Below are 23,779 nucleotides of genomic sequence, written 5' to 3'. Positions count from 1 at the left end.
GGTCCCACCAGGTCTCATTATTTTGTATTATATTTTGATAGTTTATTTTTCCTATTGCTTCTTCAGTTCCAGGTACTGAATAGAAGATTTACAAAAGATCTCGGTAATAGCCCTGGGGCGCCCGCTTCATGGGGCCTGCAGGGTGTCTTGGGAAGGGACTGTTTCCACAAGTGGAACACGTGGGCCCCCCGCTGTCCTCGCAGCCTGCACCTTTCTCCTCATTAAACCTTCAGAGAACACAAAGGAGCTGACAGCCCCTTTTCTCTCCATCTTCCAAAGAAGACTTTTCAGTATAAAAGGCGCCCTAAATCCTTTGTGATGCCCGCCCACAAGCAGTGTGCGCTGACACAAAGCAACGCCGCTGGCCGCTGATGCCTGCAGACAAGAGGCTGACTCCTGTCCTCATCCTGGGTCCCGAGAACGGGAGTGACTTTGTGGACTGGCACGCGGACATGCGTGCGGGGCCCCTGGAGACACAGCAGCTGTGATGTGAGTGTGTCAGGCAGAGGTTCAGCTTTCCATCAGAGTTAAAGAAAAAACCTGTGAAGAAACTATTCAAGACGTGCAAATGGAGGAGTTTCCCACACACCCAGGGCAGGATGCTTGGTGAGGGGTGGCGGAGCCGTACAGCAAACACCCTTTGAGAGCCAAACGTGCGTGCCCTTTAACCTTTCCCCTTCAGGAGCGTACAGTGAGGGAATACTTGGGTAAACACAGAAACACCTGCAAAAATAACTCACACATTCGCCAGCAGGGAATCGGTCAAACCAACCAGGCCCAGGCTGTGGAATGTTACGCAGCAGTAAAAAGCATGAGGTGCGCACCTTCCGATGGGAAAGATGGACACGACCTGTCTCAGCAGGAGAAAGACAGCTGCAGAAGCTTCACACAATTTAGCTCGATTCCCACAAATAAACAGAAGAAAGAGCAGGAGGCAGACAGGTTTGCACCGACGGAGGAAGGAGCAGGAGGCAGACAGGTTTGCACTGACGGAGGAAGGCACTGAGACCCTGCTTCAGTCGGGCACGAGTCTCCCCCAGAGAGTGGAGGAGGCAGGCAGAGGACTTCACTTTCTATGTAGTCTTTGCCCACAGAGTTTGATGTTTTATAATTTTCCTGTATATTTTCTGTCATCGGAAAGCCTGAAAAAAACAGCCAATTAAAAAGCTGCCATTGGTGATGAGAAAGAATGAACCTACTGCCATGGAAGAGGGGCGTCTTCAGAGTGGCCCCTGGCCCTGCACCTTCTGCCTCCGGTCAGGGCTGAGTCTCCTCAGCGGCTGAATATTTCCTACCTCAGGCAAACGGACACTAAGCTCCTGAGTCAGATAAAACAATGACTCCCTGGAGGGCTGTGTGCCCAGCCCCTTTCCCCCTTCCCACCTGCTTTGCTCTTAGGAAAGTCACCAGCGGCTGGTTGGTCTGGCTCATTCTAAGTTTGACTATTTGGGAATGTGGCTTTTACCAGGGTGCTCTATCCCACCCGACAACACAGCCATTTGGTGGAGCGTGGAGTTCATTAGAAATATATTTTATTTGCTTGTAGCATAAATGTGGCTAAGGCTCAGCACACACAGAGATTCGCATATATGTGCACATGCAGGCACACACACGTGTGCACACCCACCCCCCCACGCACACACCCACACACGCGTGTGCGGCATGTGAACACACACACTCCTGCATGCAATCCTGCTCTATTAACAGGTTCTTGGGCTCTGCAGAGCTGACAGAGGCCGTGTTGGGTGCGGCAGGACAAGGCTGGGTGTGCAGGCGCCTCCTCCCCAGGGCACTGCTCACACGTCACAGCTGCCAGACGGAGGCTCCCCAGCGGTGACCCTCTGACAGGGGACTGTCTTCAGGGAGGAGTGGCTGTTTCCAACGTCCTCCCTGGTGCCCTGTGGCTGGCGGGACCCTCTCCTTCCCCATCCAAGCTCTGTTTTCATTTGAACGCAGCAGCCACAGCTAACACGCCAAGCGTGTCCTCCATGCTCCAGGGCCTCAGGTCTCGTCAGAGCAAATTCTTACTCAGCGTGCAGATGTGAAGTCAGGTTTTATTGAAGTATTTACACAGCTCATTCCTGCCACATGGAGGACATTCCACACACAATGACAGTTAAAGACAACTGCTGACCTCGGGGTCCTACGTCCCCTGCTCACCAGGCATCTGTTAGAAACAGCTGGGAGCTTGCCCCTCTACGTCCTCGGCTCCGCTGAACAGTGGCACGCACGTGGCTGAGGGGAGTGCATCCCCTGGGCACACCTGATCCAGGCAGGAGGAACCAGTCCTCGGCTCCGCTGGACACTGGCACATGTGCAGCTGAGGGGAGAACGTCCCCGGGCACACCTGATGACTGATGACCTCCCACACCCAACCACCGACTGTCAACCACACAACCAGTGCCTGGTAACCAGCTGACACGACCGCTGCCGCCCACTTCCTCAACGTCCCCTCTGGGTCACCGCTCAGTGTCTGCACCTGGCCGCTGACCCAACACCTTCAGTTACCACAAATCTTTGTTTCCTCAAAACCCTGAGAGTGGGTGGGGGATGCTCCCTTTTGTCCTTTTAAAGCCAGGCAAGGCTGGGGGTGGGTCTGTCCAAACTCTACAGGGGAGGAGCAGCTGAGGGGCTGCACTGAACCTGGGGTCTCCTGCGTCCACCTGCCTCCCTCTCGCTGCACTCCACACACTCAGCCATCCTTTCCTGGGCACCTGGCCTGGGTCACTTGCTCCCCAGCATCAGTCTCTGATGGAACCTTTGCGGCCCCCAGAAATGGTGGGTGAGTTGTTCTCTAGATCCTCTGACCACCTCACCTGCGTCTCCAAACCAACCTCGGGTTCATTCTCCCAGAAGTCCAGGGATGAGCTTGCTGCAGCAGAGAAGTGTGGCCAGCGTGGCCCAGGGGGTGCAGGATGGGGCGTGGCTGGCAGGGCGTGCAGGACAGGCTGCAGACCGTTGGGGATTGAGGGGTCTCTGGACACTGCTGCTTTGCTGTCCTAACAGCCCCTCTGTCTGGCCTCATTTTACTGGGGACGTGGGTTTTGCAAACCAAGGTGATGCTGACAGGATGTGTGAGCTTCCCTGTGGCTGCCTCCTGGCATGGCTCTCCTGGCCTTTGGCACCGTGCTCCAGCTGGGGTCTGTGATGCCACCAATGCACAGAAACAAGATGTTCATTTTGAAGGGAAAAGCGGAGTCAAATGCACTCAGAACAACTGAGTCCTGCAGTCGAGGCACCTGGGCCAGGGCTGGGCAGCCTGCTGAGGTCCGTCGAGCGCTGTGGGGACCAGGGTTTGGCACAGGCGTGGAGACTGCGCCCTAATGTCCCCACCCTTCTGCAGCCAGCTCAGCAACGTCCCCAGACACCCTCCCCACGTCTGCAAATAACCCTTCACCTGAAGGAACAGCCGCTAGGGCTGCTGAGCGCCAGCTCTGGGGAGGAGGGCTTGAAACAGTTTTATATGTTGTTAAAATAATTCTCCATTTGGACAGAAATGATTCTAAGATTATTTTTGTTAAAAAGAGAATAGGTTTCCAGTTCCCACCCAGCTGTATCCTGCGCCCCACGTAACGCCATCACCAGGGACCTGCAGGCCTGGCTGCAGCTAGCCTGGGGCTGAGCGTCGGGCTCTGTGGCTCCCACAGGGCGGCAGGTGACCTCCTGAGGCAGAGCCAGGGCTGCTGAGGGTCCCACGAACACCTGTGTGGAGACGCCCCCTCCTGCATGACCTTGCTCTCCTGATCTGGTGGTCTCCTCAGCCCACCTTCCTTGGGGAGGCAGAACAGCCCTGTGGAAAAAGTTGGGTGGGGCAGGGCTTGGGCGGGTGGGGCAGGGCTTGGGCGGGTGGGGGCCCCTGGAGGGAGGAGGGCTGCCCTCCTGTTGATTTCTCCTGGTCCTAACGTCAGGGGGGCCCTGAGTGGCTTCCCTCTGTCCTGCAGATGAGGGGGCTGCCCTTACGGGACCTGGGAGGCTGCCCTGATGTGGGACAGACGGCACCCGGTGGGCGCCCAGGCCCGTGCTGGACCACACAACTGCCATTTCCACATTTGCTCCTTGGCTCCCCTATTCTCTTGGGCCGGGCGCGGTGGCTCACGCCTGTAATCCTAGCACTTTGGGAGGCCGAGGCAGGTGGATCACGAGGTCAGGAGATCGAGACCATCCTGGCTAACACGGTGAAACCCCCTCTCTACCAAAACTACAAAACAATTAGCCGGGCGTGGTGGCGGTGCCCGCAGTCCCAGCTACTCGGGAGGCTGAGGCAGGAGAATGGCGTGAACCCCGGAGGCGGAGGTTCCAGTGAGCCGAGATCCGGCCACTGCCCTCCAGCCTGGGCGACAGAGTGAGGCTGTCTCAAAAAAAAAAAAAAAAAAAAAAAGGATCCACTATTAGGCCGAAACACATTTTGAACAAGATTATCTAAATGCTGGAGTTTACATCGAGTCAGTGACAACACGACCCCCGTTCCAGGTGTGCGGCTTAGTGGACAAGCTCGATGCGCCAGGGCCGCGCTGGCCCGCCCGCCGGGGTGCTCGGGCTTCTGGAAGGAGGAAGCCCCCGATGGGCAAGGCGGGGCTAGATGACCGAGGTCTCCGTCTGCAGGAAGGACTGGGCGCGGGAGCCGCGGTGGAACTGCAGGGCGCCCTCCGAGCCGTTGCGGGAGATGGAGGAGCCGCAGACCCTGTAATCCCGGCTCGTGGACGGCGTCGGGCACCGGCTTCGCCATTTTCGCTTCAGCTCGCACTGCACCTGGGGAGGTGAGGGCACCGGGAACGCCTGAGCCTGGGCAGGGGCGTGCGGGTGCTCTGGGAGCCACGGAGCCTCCAGCTCTCCCTCCCGCCTGCTCCCGTGTGGAGGGTGGGGCGACATCTGTGTTCCCATCAGATGGACAGAAACAGAAACGGCTTCGGGGAAGAGGCTGGAGGGAGCGAGGGCGGGGATGCAGCCATGCTAAGGCTGTGCATGGGTGGTTCAGGCGTCCCCACTGCTACGGCAAGCGCTGTCCCACAGTCTGAGATAGTTAATTTGTTTTTTTCTGGAAAGATTTTCCTTAGCAGCCGGGGATGTGACAGTGCTGGGCCTCCATCCCCTTCCCTGTTCCCAGCGGGTAGGGAATGTTAGCCCTGGGAGGGGGTGGGGATGAGTGAGGGGTGCCCGGAAAGCAGAGGAGGGAGAAGGACAAGTGGCACCATACAGGCTCAGCTTTGCAGAAGCCGTGCTGGTGAAAGTTGCATGTCAAGCAAAGAAAGCATCAGTGACCGCAGGGTGGGGCGGGAGGGTCAGGGGTCAGGGGACGGGGTGAGGCCGCTGGAGCAGCCCAGAGACAGCACCCCTGGCTGGGGATGAACGCAGGGCAGAGCTCGGTTCCTGGCTTCGTCCCCAGGGACTCACAGAATGCTCTGCAGCCCCACCCCCCAACCCAGGCCGGGCTTTCTGTGACTCACAAGCTATGGTCAGGAGCAAGCCGCTGTCCATGGGGAAAAACGGATTCTGTCTAGACCCGGCTGGGAGCTTTCCCAAGAGGGCTCTGAGAGGGATGGCAGTCGATGCTACTTGGGGTGCACAGAGGGACGGCAGGGTTTGGAAGCCGGGCCCAGAAGAGTGGGTTTGCCTGTGTCATTGTGGGTTCTCTGATGGGCACACAGAGAACTGTGGGGGCCTGGGCAGTGAGTCCAGCCCACAGAAGACAGGCGCGTGTGGGGGCCACGGCACCAGGCTGGGCAGCATTTCAGGAACCAACTGAGCACCTGCACATGGTTCCAAGGCGGCCATGAACTTACCTCACTGTTCAGGAAACAGTAGAGGACGGCCACCACCAGGCCCTGCAATGAGAAGGGAAGGTCAGGCAGGACCCGCGCTTGGGGGAGGGCGGCCGCCTCTGCATACCTACCTGGAACGACCCAAGGCACAGTTCAAACAGTATCTGGTATTTGGAGGAGATGCTGATGGGAAACACGGCAAACACCATGTAGTGGACGCCAAACAGCGGGATGAGCAGGAGCGTGGACTTGGCCAGCCTCCTGCACGGAAGAAGAGAAGCCAGCTCAGCTGCGGGACCCACGAACCCGCTGCACGCCTGGCAGGGTCTTTCTCAGGACCAGGCAGCTGGGTGTGGGAGGGGCTCCACACTCCCTCTCCACCACTGGAATCGCCACCTAACAAAAAAATCCACTGCTTCTTTACGTGTATGTCTGAGGCCCCTGTGCAGATCCGGCACTCAGGGCCCGGGAACGTGCATTCCACAAAGTGTCTGTTTCTCCCAAATTCCCTCACAAGGACACACGCTGTGTTCTGGGGTTCCTGGCTGGCAGGGGCAAGATTCCCTGTGAGTGACCCAAAACCTGCACAGGCCCTGCCTGGGAGCCCAGCCCATCCTGAGGCAGGCACGGGACAAGAAGGCTGGCCTCCACCGTGGCCACGTGCACGTTTAAATGATGAGGCCCCTCCTGCTCCTGGACCAGCAGCTCACAACAGCTGGGCTCTGTGGGAGCCAGGCCCCTCAGTCAGCGGCAGGGACCCACCTCATTCCCTCTATTAATGCATCTGAAGTTCGCTGGAAAGGAGGCCTCCCCGTGGCTGAGCTCCTGGCCCCTGTCCAGGGAGGTTTTGCTACTTCTGTGACCAGAGAGTTAAACAGAAAGGACCTCGTGTGGCCTCAAGGGTGTCTCGGCCTTTTCTGTTGTCCTGGAAAGCGAACCGATGTTATTGTCCTCACTTAATTTTGTTTCCAAAATAAAAGCATCCATCTCCGAGTCCTATTTAACAAACACTCCCCAAGAACCAATGCAAAGGTCAGCAAAGATGCTAAACAAGATTCACAGGAAATCCAAGTCCAACCTGAAGGGCAACCAAGAACGACTTATTCTGGGGTCTCTGCCACGCAGACACCACCAGCCTCCCCTGAGCAGGGACAAGGTCATGCTGCCATGCGGGGTCTGACGTGGGATCCCATCCCTCATGTGGGCAGGCAGAGTCGGATACTCCCTGGATTTAGATACCACATGGCAGAATTAGATTCTCTGGTTTACCAGACTCTTTTGCAATACTCTGGTGCCAGGCAGCAAATATCCTGCAAATATAGACTGCATTGATCCTCCTAACCTTAGTGACATTATTACTTCCATCCTACAGATGAGGAAGCTGAGGCATGGAGTGGCAAAGTGACTTCCCTCAGGGCACCGGCTGGTATCTGCACCCAGCTTTGGGGGTCTTGGCCATGCTCCTGTCTAACCACCCCTCCCCAAATCCACCCCTGTTTTCTAAGGTGGGAGAAAAGGGAAATGCAGGCCAGGCACCCTCCTAGGCCGGGTGGTGGGGTTCCTGCGCCCTTCCATCCCAGCCAGTCTGAGCCCGAGGTGCCTTCTGGGCTGGGCCAACCATTTCCACACCAAGTCAGTGTTTAGTTTATACTTGAATTTTAGTTTTTACCTTTTTTTTAAAAAAAAATAAATTCTTGATATAAATTTATGGAGTCTTTGCATTACTCTATAGATTCCCTGGATCATCATGAATTAGCTGGATGACTGGGGGTGACTGGCTGAACGTCTGTCCTGTCTTCACCTACTGAAGGGAGGTCACGATGCCATCTTCATGTAATCACACGGGCAGGGAACGCTTTCTGAATTGTTATTAAGTACAAGGCCTGCTATTAGGGCTGGCAGTAGACACACGGCCATGGACCATGTGGTCTGAGGGGGGACAGAATTAAATGTAAAATAAAAACAATGTGTGGCCAAGGAGAAAAAGACAGGCTGTATAACATGCAAGTGGGCAGATGCTTAAACAAGCAAGCGCACTGAAGAGGACTTTCTTCTGGCCTTCAAATAAAAGAAATGGTGCCTGACTTTCACAGTCGCCAAGGCCAGAAGTGCCCCGGCTGAGTCCTCCCAGGTCGTCAGGTGCAGAATCACACCCTATCTAGACGGTGGGTGTTTTAAACCACCAAATTTTGGAGTGATTTGTTACTTAGCCAGGAAAATGCTGTCCAGTGCCTCTCTGAGCTTTGGGCAGGAACAGAGCCCCGGGGTCCAGCCTCGAGGCCTGACCCGAGTCGCAGCACCTCCAGGGCCTTCCTGGCAGCGCAGGGTTTCCTGTCTCCATACAGCATCCCCACGAGGGACGGCCAGGCCGGGACACACACTCACTTGTACTGAGACTGGTCGTTGCCGCCGACATCCGGGGATGTTAACTTCTGCAGCAAAATTCGTATAATACTAATGAAAAGGACAAAATTGACCTGCACGAAAGAGACAATAAGTTTGTGAAACGGTACATGGATCCCCGATTTGCCCTGAAGTCCACCTGATTCGACCCTCCCCTCCACTCCCTCAGTCCCTCCCTCCTTCCCTGGGAACCGCCTGTGGGGTCCACACGCCTGAAGGGGCTCTTTTCCGGGAAGGCTGAGTGGATGAGTGGAATGGGGTCATTTCTGTTTAATAAAGGATGGCAGGCCTGCTGTCTGCCCAAGTGTGTGACTCCACAGGTAATTCACGCTTCAACAGGGGCGACTTACAATGATGGAAATTAAAATCGGTATTCGTATGACCCACCAGGGCACACTGTGGTCGTTTGTATCCCAGCAACTGTTGGAGAGAGACGGGAAATCAGGTTACCACAGACCACTTTCGCAAGACGGGCACAGGAGAATGAGCGCCTGCCTCGTGCCTGTGCCTGCCAGTGGGGCTGTCTGCCCCTCCCAACCTGCCTGCTCCCCTTACTGTGGAAGCACAATTTCTCTGCACTGACAGATCGTAAAGGAATCTGTCCCAGCGAGTGACTGTGTTTCGTTTTATGCTTCTCAAAACAATAGTCGGCTTGTGGGGAGGAGGAATGGAGGCGCGGCCCCAGAAGCCGGGACAAGGGCAGGACGGCTGCTGACACCCTCCACTCTGAGCATGAGCATGAAAGCGTGTGTCGGCCCCATTCAGCCGACATCAGGAGAAAAGAACCTTCCTCCTGAAAATTAGCTTCCCCTCACCTCCCAAATGGTTTGCATGTGTATGGCAAAGGGTTTAAAACGTCCTTAGAGTGACTGAGGTGGGTGAGCCGCATTTCATTTTGATTTTCAGTGTGTGGGGTGTCTCCAGCAGGAAGCTATGACCCCTGGCTTGTTAAACGCCTCAGTGATTCTCCCCAGGGTCTACACCCTGCACTGGGAGTCTGCAGCCCTCCCATAAAGCAGAAACTCCATCACAGGCCTGGGTCCATGCAGGAACCTTCCGGCTGGTGCAGTCTCAGACTGGCCGAAGGGGACCAAGGGGGACCAGTCCTTAAGGCCAGAAGTGCCCCTGCTGAGTCCTCCCAGGTCGTCAGGTGCAGAATCACACCGTAACTACCCAGTGGGTGTTTTAAATCACCAAATCTTGGAGTGATCTGTTACTTAGCAGTGGATAACTGATGCACACTGAGGCCCTTTAAAAGGCAGGATATTTGTGCTGGAACCACGTGTGCTCATGTCTGGGCTGCGGTCTCACTTAGGGTGAGCACAGGGGAGAAGCGCTCCGGGCCGCACAAGCCAAGACCGGTGCTTAGGGAGTGCTGGGGGGCCCTGCAGCCACCATCACCTGACCTTCCACTTTGCTACAGGTAAACAACGTGCAGGGCACTTGGTTTTCTTCTGTGGACATCGCTGTGCCCACCGAAGGGGCTGCCCCAGTCTCTGCCTGGTTTATCCCAATCTCAACTATGCTGCAAAACCTGGCTCACTTCCTGTCTCCTGCACGAGGCTTCCTCCAATACTCCAACCTCATAGGATTTCTCCCCATGAATCGCCCAGAAGCTTCCTGCGTGGCTGTCGGTTGGCCGCAAATGCTCCCTGTCCTTCCAACCAGGTAACCTCCTGGCTTCCAAAGGACTTCGTGTTGCCAGATGTTGCTGGGCCCGTTTTCGAGGTTGCGGTCTGGGCATGGACTCACCCGGTGTCTTCTAAGTAGAGCCTGGCTGCAGTCCACGCACCGATGCATACGGTGGGGAGGCCTACAGAGAGATGCCCGGTTACGCGGGTGGATCAAAGTGGTGCACACGCACACAGGTGGGTGCCTTCACCAGCAAAACCCTCAAGGACACTCCTTCTCACGGGAATATTAAGTGCAATCTCTTGTTTAAAGTCTTTGTAAATATTTACAAGTTTATGCTCATGCCTTAGTAAGCAGTGAAGATAATTAAACACATGCTTGAGAGCTGAGAATCTGAGACTTGCCATTCCACATGGGAATTGTTACTACTGAAGGCCACGGAGTTGAACGTGTGGAGGAGGAGATGTGTTCACTGATTTTGCGGCCACCCGCGGAGCTATCGGCTGCGTTTGCCTCATCCTGTCCATGAGGATGTCCCGAATCTGCACCCCTTTCCAACCTGGGCAAGGCAAGGCTTCCGCTACCTGGTATGGCCTCAACCCCTCTCCTCTCTGATCCCCACCCTCAGTGAAAGGTGAACTGGGTAGAGGCGGGGAGGAGGACACTGTTAACAGCCCAGTTTGAATTGGGGTAAAAGGGGCCAGGAATGGGAGTATTTTAAACTAGGTTCCTGGTTACCAGAAATATTAACGTGTTGTTCGTAGGGGCCTCCAGTCATCCTAGAAAAGCTCTTCATGATATGACCCTGACATGCATTCTACAGGGGCGGCAAAGTGTTTTTCTGAGCTGAAAGTGATTGTGTTGTTTGGTCAGATGGGATGGGATGGAGGTTTTGTGGGTCGGAAGGGGCACGCTTACCCCATCCGATCAGGAGGTAGGCCAGGAAGCACCTTCCGGGGGGGAGCACCGCCACCAGGAGGGTGTGGAGGTACAGCCCCTCCACCAGCAGCCAGAAGAAGTTGGCCATGATGCAGTACTGCAGGAAGACCAGGCTCAGCTTGCAGCCCACCTGGAAACCGCAAACAGAGGAGAGCATGACCTCATCCGGTAACAACAGCTCCAGCAGGCAGCGCCGCTGCAGGATACAGGGCACTTGGTATCTGTGCAAGGAAGGAGGAGACACCGGTGCCATCAGGAAGGAAAGTGATTAGCACAGTGGCCAGGGTGCTGGCCAGGAATGCCTGCTGGTAGCACCGGGCCCTTTGTATCCGTGGCTCCAGGGGAAGATCACTGCAGAGGCAACGGTGAACAGCCCTCCCTGAGACGAGCTTACTCACTGTTGCGGGCCAGGAGCTCACTTAGTGCTGGGCGGTCTTAGACAGGCCGCACAGCTCCCTGGCCCTCCTGTTCTCGGCCCCTCCCCTCAGCTCCTCCACTTCCCCTTCTCTGACGTGCTTCCCCACAAGAACCCCCGCAGTGGTCCTGCCAGCCAGCAAAGAACCAGAAGAGTCAGCAGGAGGTCCCAGGGGCGAGGTGTGAGTGGCAGGGGCCCTGCAGCTGCCCAGGACTCTGGCCTCTGTCCCTTTGTGTGAACAGAGCACGAGTGCAGGTAGAGGGTGGGGCACCCGCCAGTTGCCCTCACTAGCAACTGTGCCTGGGAAGAGAAAACGATGGACCCACACCAGGCCCCCAGACTTTTCTTTTAAATTTTTGACAAGTATGTAAGTTCCTCAATTGTAAAAAACTGGTTTTAATATTGGGTAACTTAATAAAACATGAAAAAATAAACGGGAAAACAAGAGAAATCTAGCAAATAAAATATTTTCTGAGGAGATTTTAAAAGGATTTTCACTGGGAAAGAATTACATATTATATAAAATAAACCTATTTTAATCTCTCAGACCTTCATCTAACTAAATGTACCAGGCATTTCAGCTTCATGAGCAACCACGAAACTGCTACTTTTAATCACTAAGCTTATATAAAGTGTGCTGAAAAATAGTATTTTCATTTCCATTCTTATTTCTATATTTATGTTCATATATATCTATAGACATATGTAGGTAGATATACACATGTACAGGCAGATATAGGTATATTTGATACATATATCAGATGGATACACCTATACATATTTGTAGGTGGATATACTTATATATATGGGTGGATATACTATATACATATAGCAGATGGCTATCCCTATACATATACATGGGTGAATATATTTTTACACATGGGTAGATATATATGGGTGGACATACTTATACGTGTATATGGGTGGATATACTTATACTTTCACATGGTGGCCTTTCAATTTGGCCTCCAGGGTCCTGAGAGCCACTGAGCCCTGCAGGCTGCCCCTGACCTTCCCAGCGCTCTGGATCTGCCTTGCCTTCCTCTGCTTTTTCTTTTTCCTAAGAACAGCAGGGTAGGTGCTTCATTTTCTGAGGCACTGCACAGGTGAGAGTTACCCTTATTGTCCATCGTTGCCACCACAGCGAGCCGAGCGCCTGCACGCGGATCTCGTGTGTCAACACCTGCTGAATGGACACTCAGATCCCAGCAAGTTCTGCCCTGGGCATCAGGACAGAGCCTCTTACGTGGAAAGACACACATGATAACACAGCCATGAACACAGGAGAGTCACAGTAAGTCCATTTGTGGCTTATTGCCACTCATTTGAATAGTAAAGTGAAATAAATCAAGTTTTAAAATCTCTGGGAGGTGGGATTCTGGGAGTTGGTGACCCATCTGGATGCAACGTGCCTTCTTTTGTCTCTCGGTAAAAGACCGCGTCTTAAACACAAGGAGTAAATTGCAGATGAACCAAGACACAAATGAACAATCTCAGAATAGAAACCTCTTAACTAAGATAGGAAATCTGAAATGAAAACAAGAAGCGCTAAAAGGATAGAAGGCAATTTTGGTTATATAAACTTTAAAAGCTTTTGGATGGTAAAAATACCATAAAAATACAATTGACAAATGATGAATTTGGAAACATATTTACAATGGAAATGACAAATGTTTAATTTTTATGATACCAATATTACAGATGAATGTGGTGTTTTAGAGGGCCGGAACAGCTTGTGGAAAGATGCCAGTTCTCAGCAGGTGCCCTGCCCTGGAGTGTGCATGAGCACCACAGAAGCAGTGCCAACACCACCAGACAGGCAAAACGGCAAAACCAGTCAGGTCTTTGGGCTCTGGTGTGATCCTACATGCAGCTGTCAGCTGTCTCAGCCTTTTGGAAGGCAACCTAGCAAGATAGATTTACTACAATCTACAAATACACAGGCAGCTGGGTGCGGTGGCTCACACCTATAATCCCAGCACTTTGGGAGGCCAAGGTGGGTGGATCACTTGAGGTCAGGAGTTCAAGACCAGCCTGGCCAACATAGTGAAACCCCGTCTCTACTAAAAATACAAATAAAATAAAATAAAATTAGCTGGGTGTGGTGACGCCTGCCTGTGATCCCAGCTACTCAGGAGGCTGAGACATGAGAATCGCCTGAACCTGGGAGGTGGAGGTTGCAATGAGCCGAGATCATGCCACTGCACTCAGCCTGGACAACAGAGTGAGAGTCTATGCCAAAAACAAAACAAACAAAACACAACAAAACAAAACAAAAAATATGCCCTTTGCAGTGGGTGCAGCCTTGCCACAGGGGTGGAGTCTTGCGATGGGATTAGTGCCCCTCTAAAGGGACCCCAGCAACATCCCTTGCCCCTTCCACCACGTGAGGACGCAGAGAAGTCAGACCCGAATCTGGTGGTGCCTTGGTCTCAGGCCTCCAGAACTGAGAAGTAAATGTCTGCAACAGCAGCACACGAGGACGGAGACACCCTCGGACCTGGCAGCCTCACTGGCGAGTTCCACCCGACAGAAATAAGAACACCTGTCCATAAGACACATGTCCAGTGATGCCCACAGTGGCAAAAGAGAAAAATAAAGGGCAGAGCAGACCCCACACCGGGGGACGGGCTACGTGGAGAACGCCACGCTACACGAGGGGCTGTGTGCCGCCTGAAAGCAGGTGCCGACCTGGTGGGACCCTGGGACATCCTGCTGAAAGAGCAAAGAGGACGCAGAAGGAGTGTGCTGAAGACGATTCCATTTTCTTTTAAATGGTAACAAAAACATCTCTGCATTTTTTCCCATGTGCCCATTCACCAAACAAGCACACTGTGAGGAAGGGAGCTTTGGGGAATGACAAGGCCTCTACTGACTTCATTTTCTGCAGTGTGACCTTCACACCTCATTACACAGGCTCCAGAGCACCGCAGGAGGGGCCTCCAGGACCAGCTGCCACCCACAGGGTTGATGTGAGGACCCCCAGCCAGGAGACCCACCAAGGCCCAGTGCCCAATCAGCAGCTGGTCCCTCGTCAGCCTCGTGGCCTTGTCGGGGAGCCTCTGTGTGAGCGTGTGAGTACGTGCACACGTGCATGTGAGGCAGGCAGGACTCAGCTTAGGAAGCCTAGGGGTGTGCTTCTGGGAGTCCCACAGACCCGGGGAAACCTGCTGTGGCCGACAGCGAGAATAAAGGGCAGGTCTGCTCCATGTCTCGGGACAGCCCAGGGCCCCGGAAACTGTGCCTCTGTCTAGGCCGTGTGGAAGGGGCCAAGAAGAGAACTTTTCATGTTCTTGGCTGATCCTAATGTCATGAGAAAAAGACCCTGCACCTAGTTTGTGGGGGGCTGCCCCAGGTGCTCTGCTTGGGAGGATAATCTTGGTTTGGTGAAGTCAGTCGGGAACAAAAAATATACAAAAAAATGCAACTAGAAGGAAAGATATTTTTCCTGTTCCTTATGCTGAGGTCTGACTACATTTCTGGCTGACTTGCTTATTTAAAGCCTGAGCATTCTTTAGAGGACAGCAAGAGGGAAGACCCAGTTTGGCTCCTGTCTGGCCTCAGGCATCTCCCCTCCCTCCTGTCCTCTGTCCCCTCCCTCCTCCGTTGGTCACACGCTTTTCCCTTTGCCTCTGCTTTCCCCTTTCGGGTACTAGAGTCGCGGGGCATCTGGCACAAGGGGCAAAGCCGACTCCCTCTGTCCTCACAGAGCTCGACGCTGGGAACAGGCTCTGTGCTGCTGGGTGTCGTGGGGCCCCACCTGCACCTGGGCTTTGGATCCCGAGACTCCAGGCCAGTTGCTCGGTTTCCCTCAGCTCAGTTTCCTCGTCTGTGAAATGGGGCAACAGCTCTTTTAAAGGCGAATGAGTGTTCACCCACAGTGTCCACAGAAACAGCCTGGCATTTAGAGGAGGCTCTGTGCGATGTGAGGGAGGCCAGGCCCTCCCAGTGGGGCAGCCACACTGGCTCAAATCCACTCTGCCTCGGAGGTTCTGGGCACTCCTCTCGGATTGAAGCGGTAGGGGAGAGTAGAGAGCTGCTGCTCCAGGCCAGCACCCAGTCCCGAGGGCTACCACTTTCTATGTCGCAGGTCCTCCAGGGTCCGCCTGGGTCTACTGAGGGTCTGTTGTGTGTCCTGAGGGTCTGTCGAGGGTCCTAAAGGTCTATCGAGGGTCACTGCTTTCTATGTCTCGGGTCCTGAGGGTCTGTCATGGGTCATTGGTTTCTACATCACAGGTCCGTTGAGGGTCTGTCATGGGTCCTGAGAGTCAGTCATGGGTCTTGAGAGTCAGTCATGGGTCCTAAGGGTCTGTCTTGGGTCACTGCTTTTGATGTTATGGGTCCTTTGAGGGTCTGTCGTGGGTCCCAGTGGTCCTCTGAGTGTCTGTCAAGTGTCTGTCGAGGGTGACTACTTTCTTCATGAAGAGCTAAGGGCAGGGGGATCTGCAGAGTGAAGCCTGAAACCATCTTGGTGAGAGAGAATCTGACACTGTCCTCACACTTCTTATGGGCGTTGACCACCATTATATATGTGGGGAGACCCTCTTCCCAGGCCAGGAACTCCAAGGGCCCAACTCCACCTGGGGACAGGGGCTTGCCAGGTGAAGAATCTTGTTAATTTTGTTATCACAGCAAATCTGATTCACAGGCATCACCACCAGCTTATCCCCAGAGGCACATTTCCTGCATGAAGACGATGACGGGCTATGAAACAGCTGACGTCTGTGCGGTTATAAACGGCATTACTACCTTAAAACTAAGCTAATTCAAATCTGTGCCAGCAGACGGACCTATCCAAGTCTAGTGCTCCTGGCTCCTTCAGAAGAACCTTGGTAGGGAGGGTGTTGGGTTGAGAGTGAGGTACCTGGGGCATGAATCCTTCCTAAAGATACTGAGCATGTGGAGTGCTCTGGGCCAGCAGGGATGTGCTTGGTAGAACGGCCTGCATGTAGGAGGCACTCAACAGCACTTGCTATGTTAAACTGACTTGATTAGGTGCTAGATAACCACCAATAACCACCACAAATACAGCCGAGGGAGAAGGGCGTAGGTGGAGTGAAACATCCTGTACTGCATTTGTAGGAACTAATAATTAAGATTATCCTCAAATCAAAGAGTTGGACCCAAGATATTCACAGACACGCAATTGGGTTCACAATCAGGCTTTGCATGGAATTTACCCATAGCACAGATCAAGTTCTTCCAGCAATCTGGAAGGAAGTCTTTACTGCTCAGAATCTAGGAGATTCAGATAGAAAGCAACAGAGTTGTGTGTGTTCATCTGTACCAAGATTTCTCAACCCAGATGTGTATGAGGAAGGGTGTGCCTTTCCTCAGTCTAGCTCCATGGGGGTCAGAGCTCAGGGCCCTTTCACTTCCCAGCCCTGACGGTGCCTGGGACTCCCACCCTCCCTGCCTCAGTGCCACCCCCATGTCTCAGCGCCAACTGGGCCTGCTCCGGCCCCAGCCTATCTGCCAGACTCTCTGTTTCTCAGCCAGGGACCCTGCACCAGCACTGAGACGTCCTCATCGTGAGAAGGGGGAACAGAGACAAAGGGACAAGACAGTGGGACCCTGTGGCGGGGACAGCCTTACCCAGGAGGACGGCTGGTTGGGACAGTGCAACGTGCCCGAACTGGAGTAGAGAACGTCGTCCTTGACCAGCACTGAGATGGCTCTCAGGATGAAGGACAGGAACAGGTTCAGATGGATGTAATTCCTGGTGCAGTGCAGCTTCCTGAAGTGGGGGAGTGGGGGAGAGAGGAATTGGTAGGGGAAGGAGAAGGAGAGAGAAGCAGACAGAGATGAGAAACTCATACTATGATCAGAGAAGCACAGAAAAATAAGAGTTGAGGGCATGAAGCAGATTTCACCATGAATGGCAACTGCAATTTGCTGTGGCAGAGAAAAATGAAAAAGCTCTGTTAAGAATTTTTTTGAGATAATAAAAGTGGATGAGATGAAGAAATGTTTTTAGCAAATACATATTGAATTTGATAACAAGTTTCCTATCAACAATTAAAAAACTGTTAAAATCCCAACAAAGGAGGTCAGTGAAAATGGTGGTGTAGGGACCATTCAAGAAACAACAACAACAACAACAACAAAGATACTCAAAGGCTTATGGCAACCAAGTGAACCCTTAGCTGGAGGGAAAGGCCCTGAACAGGCAGAGAGCATGCTGTATTTAGTTCACCTTTTGTCCACCCCACCCCAACATGGTGGTCATTTTGAAGACAGAAGCCCATGTTACTATTGTAGGTACTTGGTCCTGGAGGAATTTCATAAACCCAAGGAATTGTGTTTGTTTTGATCTTTCTGTGGGTTCTGGGCAAAAGACTCAGAATCCTCAGGCTGAGAAGTGGTTTTGCAGACATGCTGGAAGCTGAATGTATAAGCTCCTGCCACCTCAGGAAATACTTGGCAGTGGAGGCAAAAAACAGGCCCTCTGATAGCCTGAGAGGAAAAGCTGGGGAGTGAGAATCTTGGAGAATAAGGGCTTCAAGAAGCTCTCACATGAAGTGGGGAACCTAGAAATCCAGGTGCACGTTCAGGGCAGAAAGGACCAGAAAATCCCACAAGCTGTTATCTCAGGCTGCTCTTTAGGCTCAGCACAAGCAGGCAGCGAGGGCTAAGGCAGAGCTGCAAACAGGCTGGTTAAGCATTGAAGGAGTGCTCCCAACACAGAGCCAGCCTACAAAGGCCTAGAGAGGGCACTTTTTCTTTTCTTTCAGTTTTTTATCTCTTTGACTCCAGGTGTTTGTGGAAATCTCTGTCAAATAACTAGCTGATGACTGAGCTAAAAGTATATAGAGTCTTCAGAGACCACTAAAGACCAAGACTCTTTATAAAAATAGCTTAGAAAATCCCTAAATAAACAACTACAACCTGCAGCAAGAAACAACAAATCCTAGAGGGAGGAGAATGTGATTCCAGAGTCATCACATCAGAATATTCAAAATGCCCAGTTTCAACAAAAAATATAAAGCAAAAAAAAAAAAAAAAAAAAAAAAAAGAGAGAGAGAGAGAGAAAACATGACCCATTTATAGGAGAAAGAAAATGAATCAACAAAAATTATCCCTGAGGCATCACATGAAATAGATTTACCTTAAGTTTCTGACTTAAGGTCGTAGGCAACAACTTTAAATAAAGTGTCTTAAATATGCTTAAAAAGCAAAAAAAAAAAACAAACAAAACTCACAAAAAAACCACCAAAAAAAAAAAAACCCCAAAATAACCAAAAAAACAAAACAAAACAATACAAAACCTAAAACAAAAAACCATGGACAAATAAAGGAAACCATGAGAACAATATCTCAACACATATACAATATTGATAGACAGAAATTACAAAAAGTAACCATGTAGAAATTTTGGAGCTGAAATGCACAATTGAACTAAAAGATTCACTGGGGGAGGCCAAAGCAGTTTTTTTTTTTCTTTTTTTTCTTTTTTTGAGATGAAATCTCATTCTGTCACCCAGGCTGGAGTGCAATGGTGCAATCTCGGCTCACTGCAACCTCTGCCTCCCTGATTCAAGTGATTCTCCTGCCTCAGCCTTCTGAATAGCTGGGATTACAGGCACCTGCCACCACGCCCAGCTAATTTTTGTATTTTTAGTAGAGATGGGGTTTCACAATATTGGCTAGGCCGGTCTCAAACCTCTGACCATATGTGATCCACTGCCTTGGCCTCCCAAAGTGCTGGGATTACAGGCGTGAGCCACCGCACACGGTCTGGATTTGAGCAGGCAAAATAAGTCATCTGTGAACTTGCGGCGAGGTCAAATGAAATTATCCAGTCTGAGGAGCAGAAAGAAAACAAAAAATGAAGGAAAACGAGGAGAGCCCAAGAGCCTAAGAGACTTGTGGAATTCCATCAAGTGCACCAGCAAACGCATCAGGGAGTGCCAAAATGATGATCCTGAAGTCATGAGGAATTACGAGGGATCCTGAACGGCCAAAACAATCTTAAAAAGAACAAAGCTGAAGAACTTACCATCTCAATTTCGAACTTACTACAGACTACCAAATAGTGTGGCACTGCATATAGATCAACGGCATAGAACTGAGAGTCCAGAATTAAACCTACACATCTATGGCCATTTGATTCTTGACAAGGGTGCCAAGGACATTCAATAGGGAAAGAATAGTCTTTTTAACGATTGGTGCTGTCATGACTAGATGTCCATATGTAAAATCATACAGCTGGACCCCTACCTCACAACATATTAAAAATTACTCAGAATGAATCAATGACCTAAACGTAAGAGCTAAAACCGTAAAACTCTTCTGAAAAAACATATGAGCAAATATTCATGACCTTTGGATTTCCTGTGTACTTGTACTGTCAGCCACAACAAGTCTATTAGGCTCTGTTGGATTTCTTATGTTCTTATGCATGATACCAAAAGCACAGCAAGAAAACAACAGAAAAAGTGGACTTCATCAACATTGAAAACTTTTATGTATTAAAGGACATTACTAAGAGAGTTCAAAGAAAACCTACAGAATGGGAGAAAATGTCTGGAAATTATATATCTGATAAGGATTAGTATCCAAGATACACAAATAACTCTTACAACTCAACAACAAAAACCCAATTAGAAAATAGGCAAAAACTTGACTATCGATTTCTCCAAAGAAGATACACGAATGGTCAATAAGCACATAAAACCATACTGTGACATCATTGCATACCACTAGGATGGCAATAGTAATAATAATAACAAATTAAGAAAACAAAATAAAAAGTATTGGATGGATGTGAAGAAACTGGAACCCTCACATATTGCTAGTGGAAATGTAAAATGGTACAGTTGTTGTGGAAAGCAGTTTGGTGGTTTCTCAACACAGAATTACAATATGTCCCAGAATTTCGCTTGTAGGTATACACCCCAAAGAGCTGGAAACAAGTATTCAAACAAAACATGTACATGAATGTTCACAGCAGCTCTAACAGTTCAAATGTCCGTGAGCAGATGAATGGATAAACAAAATGTGGCATATCCACACAACTAAATACTATTCAACCATAAAGAGGCATGGAGTACTGACGTGGATGGAACTTGAAAATATTCTGCTAAGTAAAGACACCAATCACAAAAGGCCACATACTGTATGATACATCCAGAGGAGGCAATTCCATAGAGAAGGCAGATTCTGGTTTCCAGGAGCCGGGGGGGATGGGGAGTGACTGCCTAATGTATAGGAGGCTTCCTTTTGGGACAATAGGAAGTTCAGGAACTAGATAATGGTGATAGCTACACAACACTGTGAAGGTGCTTAATGCCAAGGAATTGTGTACCTTAAGATGGCACAAATGGTAAATTTTGTGTTATGGGTATTTTACCATAAATTTTGAAAATCCATCCTACCCCTCAAATTTTTAAACAATTATGGCCAGCTGTAAAACAATTTGGATTCTTGCATAAAAAAGAAAAATAATTTTTATCCAAAAGGATGTTACATTTTTATTTCATTTATGGAAATTTTGTTAGAGAAATATAAAGAACAAACTAAGAAAGATATTTTACAAAAAGTGCAAATTTTCAATTAAGCCAAACTATTGCCCACAGAGTACAAGGCCTTTCTAATATTATTAAAGATCCTGGGCCAGGCACGGTGACTCATGCCTGTAATCCCAGCACTTTGGGAGGCCGAGGCACGTGGATCACCTGAGGTCAGGAGTTCAAGACCAGCCTGACAACATGGTGAAACCCTGTCTCTACTAAAAATACAAAAATTAGCCAGGCTTGGTGGTGGGTGCCTGTAATCCCTGCTACTTGGGAGGCTGATGCAGAAGAATCGCTTCAACCCGGGAGGCAGAGGTTGAGACTGAACCCAGGTGCTTGAACTCAGGAGCCAAGATTGCACCATTGCGCTCCAGCCTGGGCAACACGAGCGAAACTTTGTCTCAAAAAAAAAAAAAAAAAAATTATAAAGTATCCTTTAATTTAAAACTTGAAAACTTGCAAGTACTTTGGTTTTTGATGAGTTGTGTGGTTAAGAGACACTCACTGGACAATTAATAGTTTGAATTCTTTAATTTCAGAGGAATTCCAAATTTATAAACAAATGTCAATTGATGGCCTAAAAATTAGAAATTATGGTGTAAATATTTTTTCATAGTTTCCATTTGTCAAAGAATTCAGTTATATATGAAAAAACTAGTTTCTATTATGACAGACACTGCTCCAGCTATGGCAGGTCAAAAATCTGAATTTATTGCAATTCATTTGAAATTTAAAACAAGGGACAGATATTTCCATTATTGCTTCATTCCACTGTATAATACTGTTGAAAGTATTTGTGTTCCATTTTATGAAGCAGACTCTAGAAAAACCATCAAGAATGTAGTTGTTAAAATCTTTCAATATTTATGTGCAAAAGGTTTGAATCACTGAGCATTTACACAACAGCTGAAAGAAACGAGACAATGAACTTAATGATCTAGTGTTCTTTACCAATGCTTGGGTGACTCATGGAAGAATTTTACAATATTCACTCTATTGGTAACTCCAAGTCAAGATTTTTCTCAAACAATAAGTGCTTCCCAAATATCCAATTATCAAAGGCAAAATGACAATATAATTTATGTTTTCTCACTGCTATCCTGTTGATTTAGAAACTTTGAAGAAAAGAGAGATCATCTGTGACATAGCTAGGTATGAAAAATTATGTGGAAATAAAAACTTTCCATAATATAAATCAGAATTAGTGATTTAATATTTTTCTAACATGAATAAATATGCAGAATATTTTAATTACAATCAAGAGAACCATTTAAACTGGCAGAAAAACACCATATAAATTTAAGAAACACTTTTTCTAATCAATGAATTTAGAGTTGTATGCCAATATATGCATTGCACCTTGGAATTTGACATTATGTTATACTGAGCTGATATAAGGGTAAGCTTATTTAACTTGAGAAGACATAATTTGCAAACAAAGGTGCTTTTGCTTCAAAGTTAAATCAACTCTTTCTAAAAATGGTGACCTAGTTTTGTTAATGTGGATATGAATAGTAAAGGGAAATGACTCCTAGTACCCTAGTGACTTGCTGGAGAACTTTTACGTATGTTTGGACAGCTAGGTATGTTTGAACAACTTTTTCAACTGTAAATTTTAAAACTGTAAAGGCAGGTCAAGTATTTCCAATACAAACCACTGACCAAATTGAACTACGCTGTGTGAACTACAAACTGGATTTTGAAGACTTACTCTGAACACAAGAATGTAAATAGCTCATTAATATTCTTTTATATTGATTACATATTGAAGTAATATTTTGGATCTAACAACTTTAATAAAATGTATTATTAAAGTTAATTTCACTGGTTTCTTTTTATTTTTAAAAGAAAATGTTAAAATGAGGCTACTAGAACACTTACAATTATGCTACTGGCTTGCCTTATGTTTCTGTTGGACACTGCTGATCCCGACAGCTATGGGATCGTGCTTTTTCAGCTCTCTCTTTGGGCTGGCACCCGCCAAACTCCTCCACAGCTAGCATGCACTCAGCTTAGCCCTTCCCGATGTCCTACACAGCTCCAGGGGCTTTCTCTAGTTCTTCCACAAATCTCTGCTGGGTCCACTTGTTCAAGGTATGGAGGACCCTTCTCTCCCACTCAAAAGATTCCTCATTCTTAGCCTTCCGTTTCTTGAGCCTTATTTTTATTTTTTCTATCAACATGCCACCCCCGTTCCTGTACCCCTGGTGGACGCTGGGCATCTCTGTTCCTCCGCCAAGCACACACTCCCATAAAACTGTCTCTCTTGGAATTCTCTTCTTCTAGCAAGACCCTCATCAAATGTCAACATGAACCTTTCTTGCGGCTTAACTTTATGTGACATCTTGCTTTTCTAAAAAGTATTCAGAACATTTTGTTTATAACTCTCTTAGAACACTTAAATTCTGCTTCAGAGAAGACTTAGTTGGAACACACCCTAAAGAGGACCTCCACTTGTGGCCGTGAAGGGGAACCCCTCAGGAAAGGATCAGGGTGACCCTAAAAAGCTGCCCAAAGGCTTTGGGGAGCAGCCGCAGCCACAGGGACCAAAGGGCCGGACTCTGGGGAGAAGGCAATGGCACTGTGGGGAGCGCCGGGGCCCTCCAGAGCCTCTGCGGGTATCTGCTGGTTTAGTTCTCTGGTACGGAGGGTGTTCAGAAAGGACAAGCCCAAAGCCAGGGCCAGAGCAAGGGCAGCCTCACCCGCCGGAGCAGAAATGGGAGATAAGGGCTGTTGGGTGACCCTCGGGGAGCAACGACTCTGCAGGAAAGGAAATAGAGGCTGCATCCAAATCCTTTTGGTCTCTGAGATGGCTGTGTGTTAGGTGAGAGGCTGAGAAATAAAGCAGAAAGCAGTGGCCAAGGCTGAGTACTTGGGGGAAGTGCCTGCAGCCTTATGGGTACTGGGTGGCAAGTGGCAGGATTCAGGGCCTGAGGGAGGCGGGGTTCCCAGGCCTTCATGGGGGAGTCCCAAATAGCTGTGGCCCAGAGTGATGACAAATCAGAGAGCACCCGGTTGCTTGAAGCCTGAAACGCAGGCCCAAACCCAGCCCCAAACACACGTGGCCTTGATGGCCCAGGCTGGTCTGCCCTTCCTACCATGAAAAATTCAAATCC

At 49.8% G+C, this 23,779-nt stretch overlaps 1 protein-coding gene across 6 annotated transcripts in view; it reads right to left on the bottom strand.

Annotated features, from left to right (window-relative positions):
- Positions 1–4,399: 4,399 nt before the first annotated feature.
- The window catches only part of LOC105474988 (vasoactive intestinal peptide receptor 2), a 109,410-nt gene continuing 90,030 nt past the window's right edge, over positions 4,400–23,779 (bottom strand). For 2 of the 6 annotated variants that reach the window (XM_011729947.2, XM_011729945.2), the window contains 8 exons: positions 16,744–16,885; positions 10,713–10,863; positions 9,915–9,975; positions 8,513–8,582; positions 8,145–8,236; positions 5,891–6,020; positions 5,781–5,822; positions 4,400–4,749 (listed from right to left, as the gene is read on the bottom strand). In XM_011729947.2, the coding sequence (XP_011728249.2) occupies positions 4,576–4,749; positions 5,781–5,822; positions 5,891–6,020; positions 8,145–8,236; positions 8,513–8,582; positions 9,915–9,975; positions 10,713–10,863; positions 16,744–16,885 (862 nt within the window). In that variant the 3' untranslated portion in view covers positions 4,400–4,575. The other 4 variants (XM_071094161.1, XM_071094162.1, XM_011729951.3 and 1 more) reach the window with 3 other exon arrangements.

Source organism: Macaca nemestrina, chromosome 4 (assembly GCF_043159975.1).
Source record: "Macaca nemestrina isolate mMacNem1 chromosome 4, mMacNem.hap1, whole genome shotgun sequence".
Classification (NCBI taxonomy): Eukaryota; Metazoa; Chordata; class Mammalia; order Primates; family Cercopithecidae; genus Macaca; species Macaca nemestrina.
Note: the sequence above shows the minus strand (reverse complement) of the source record. Positions and strands in the feature narration are given on the sequence as shown.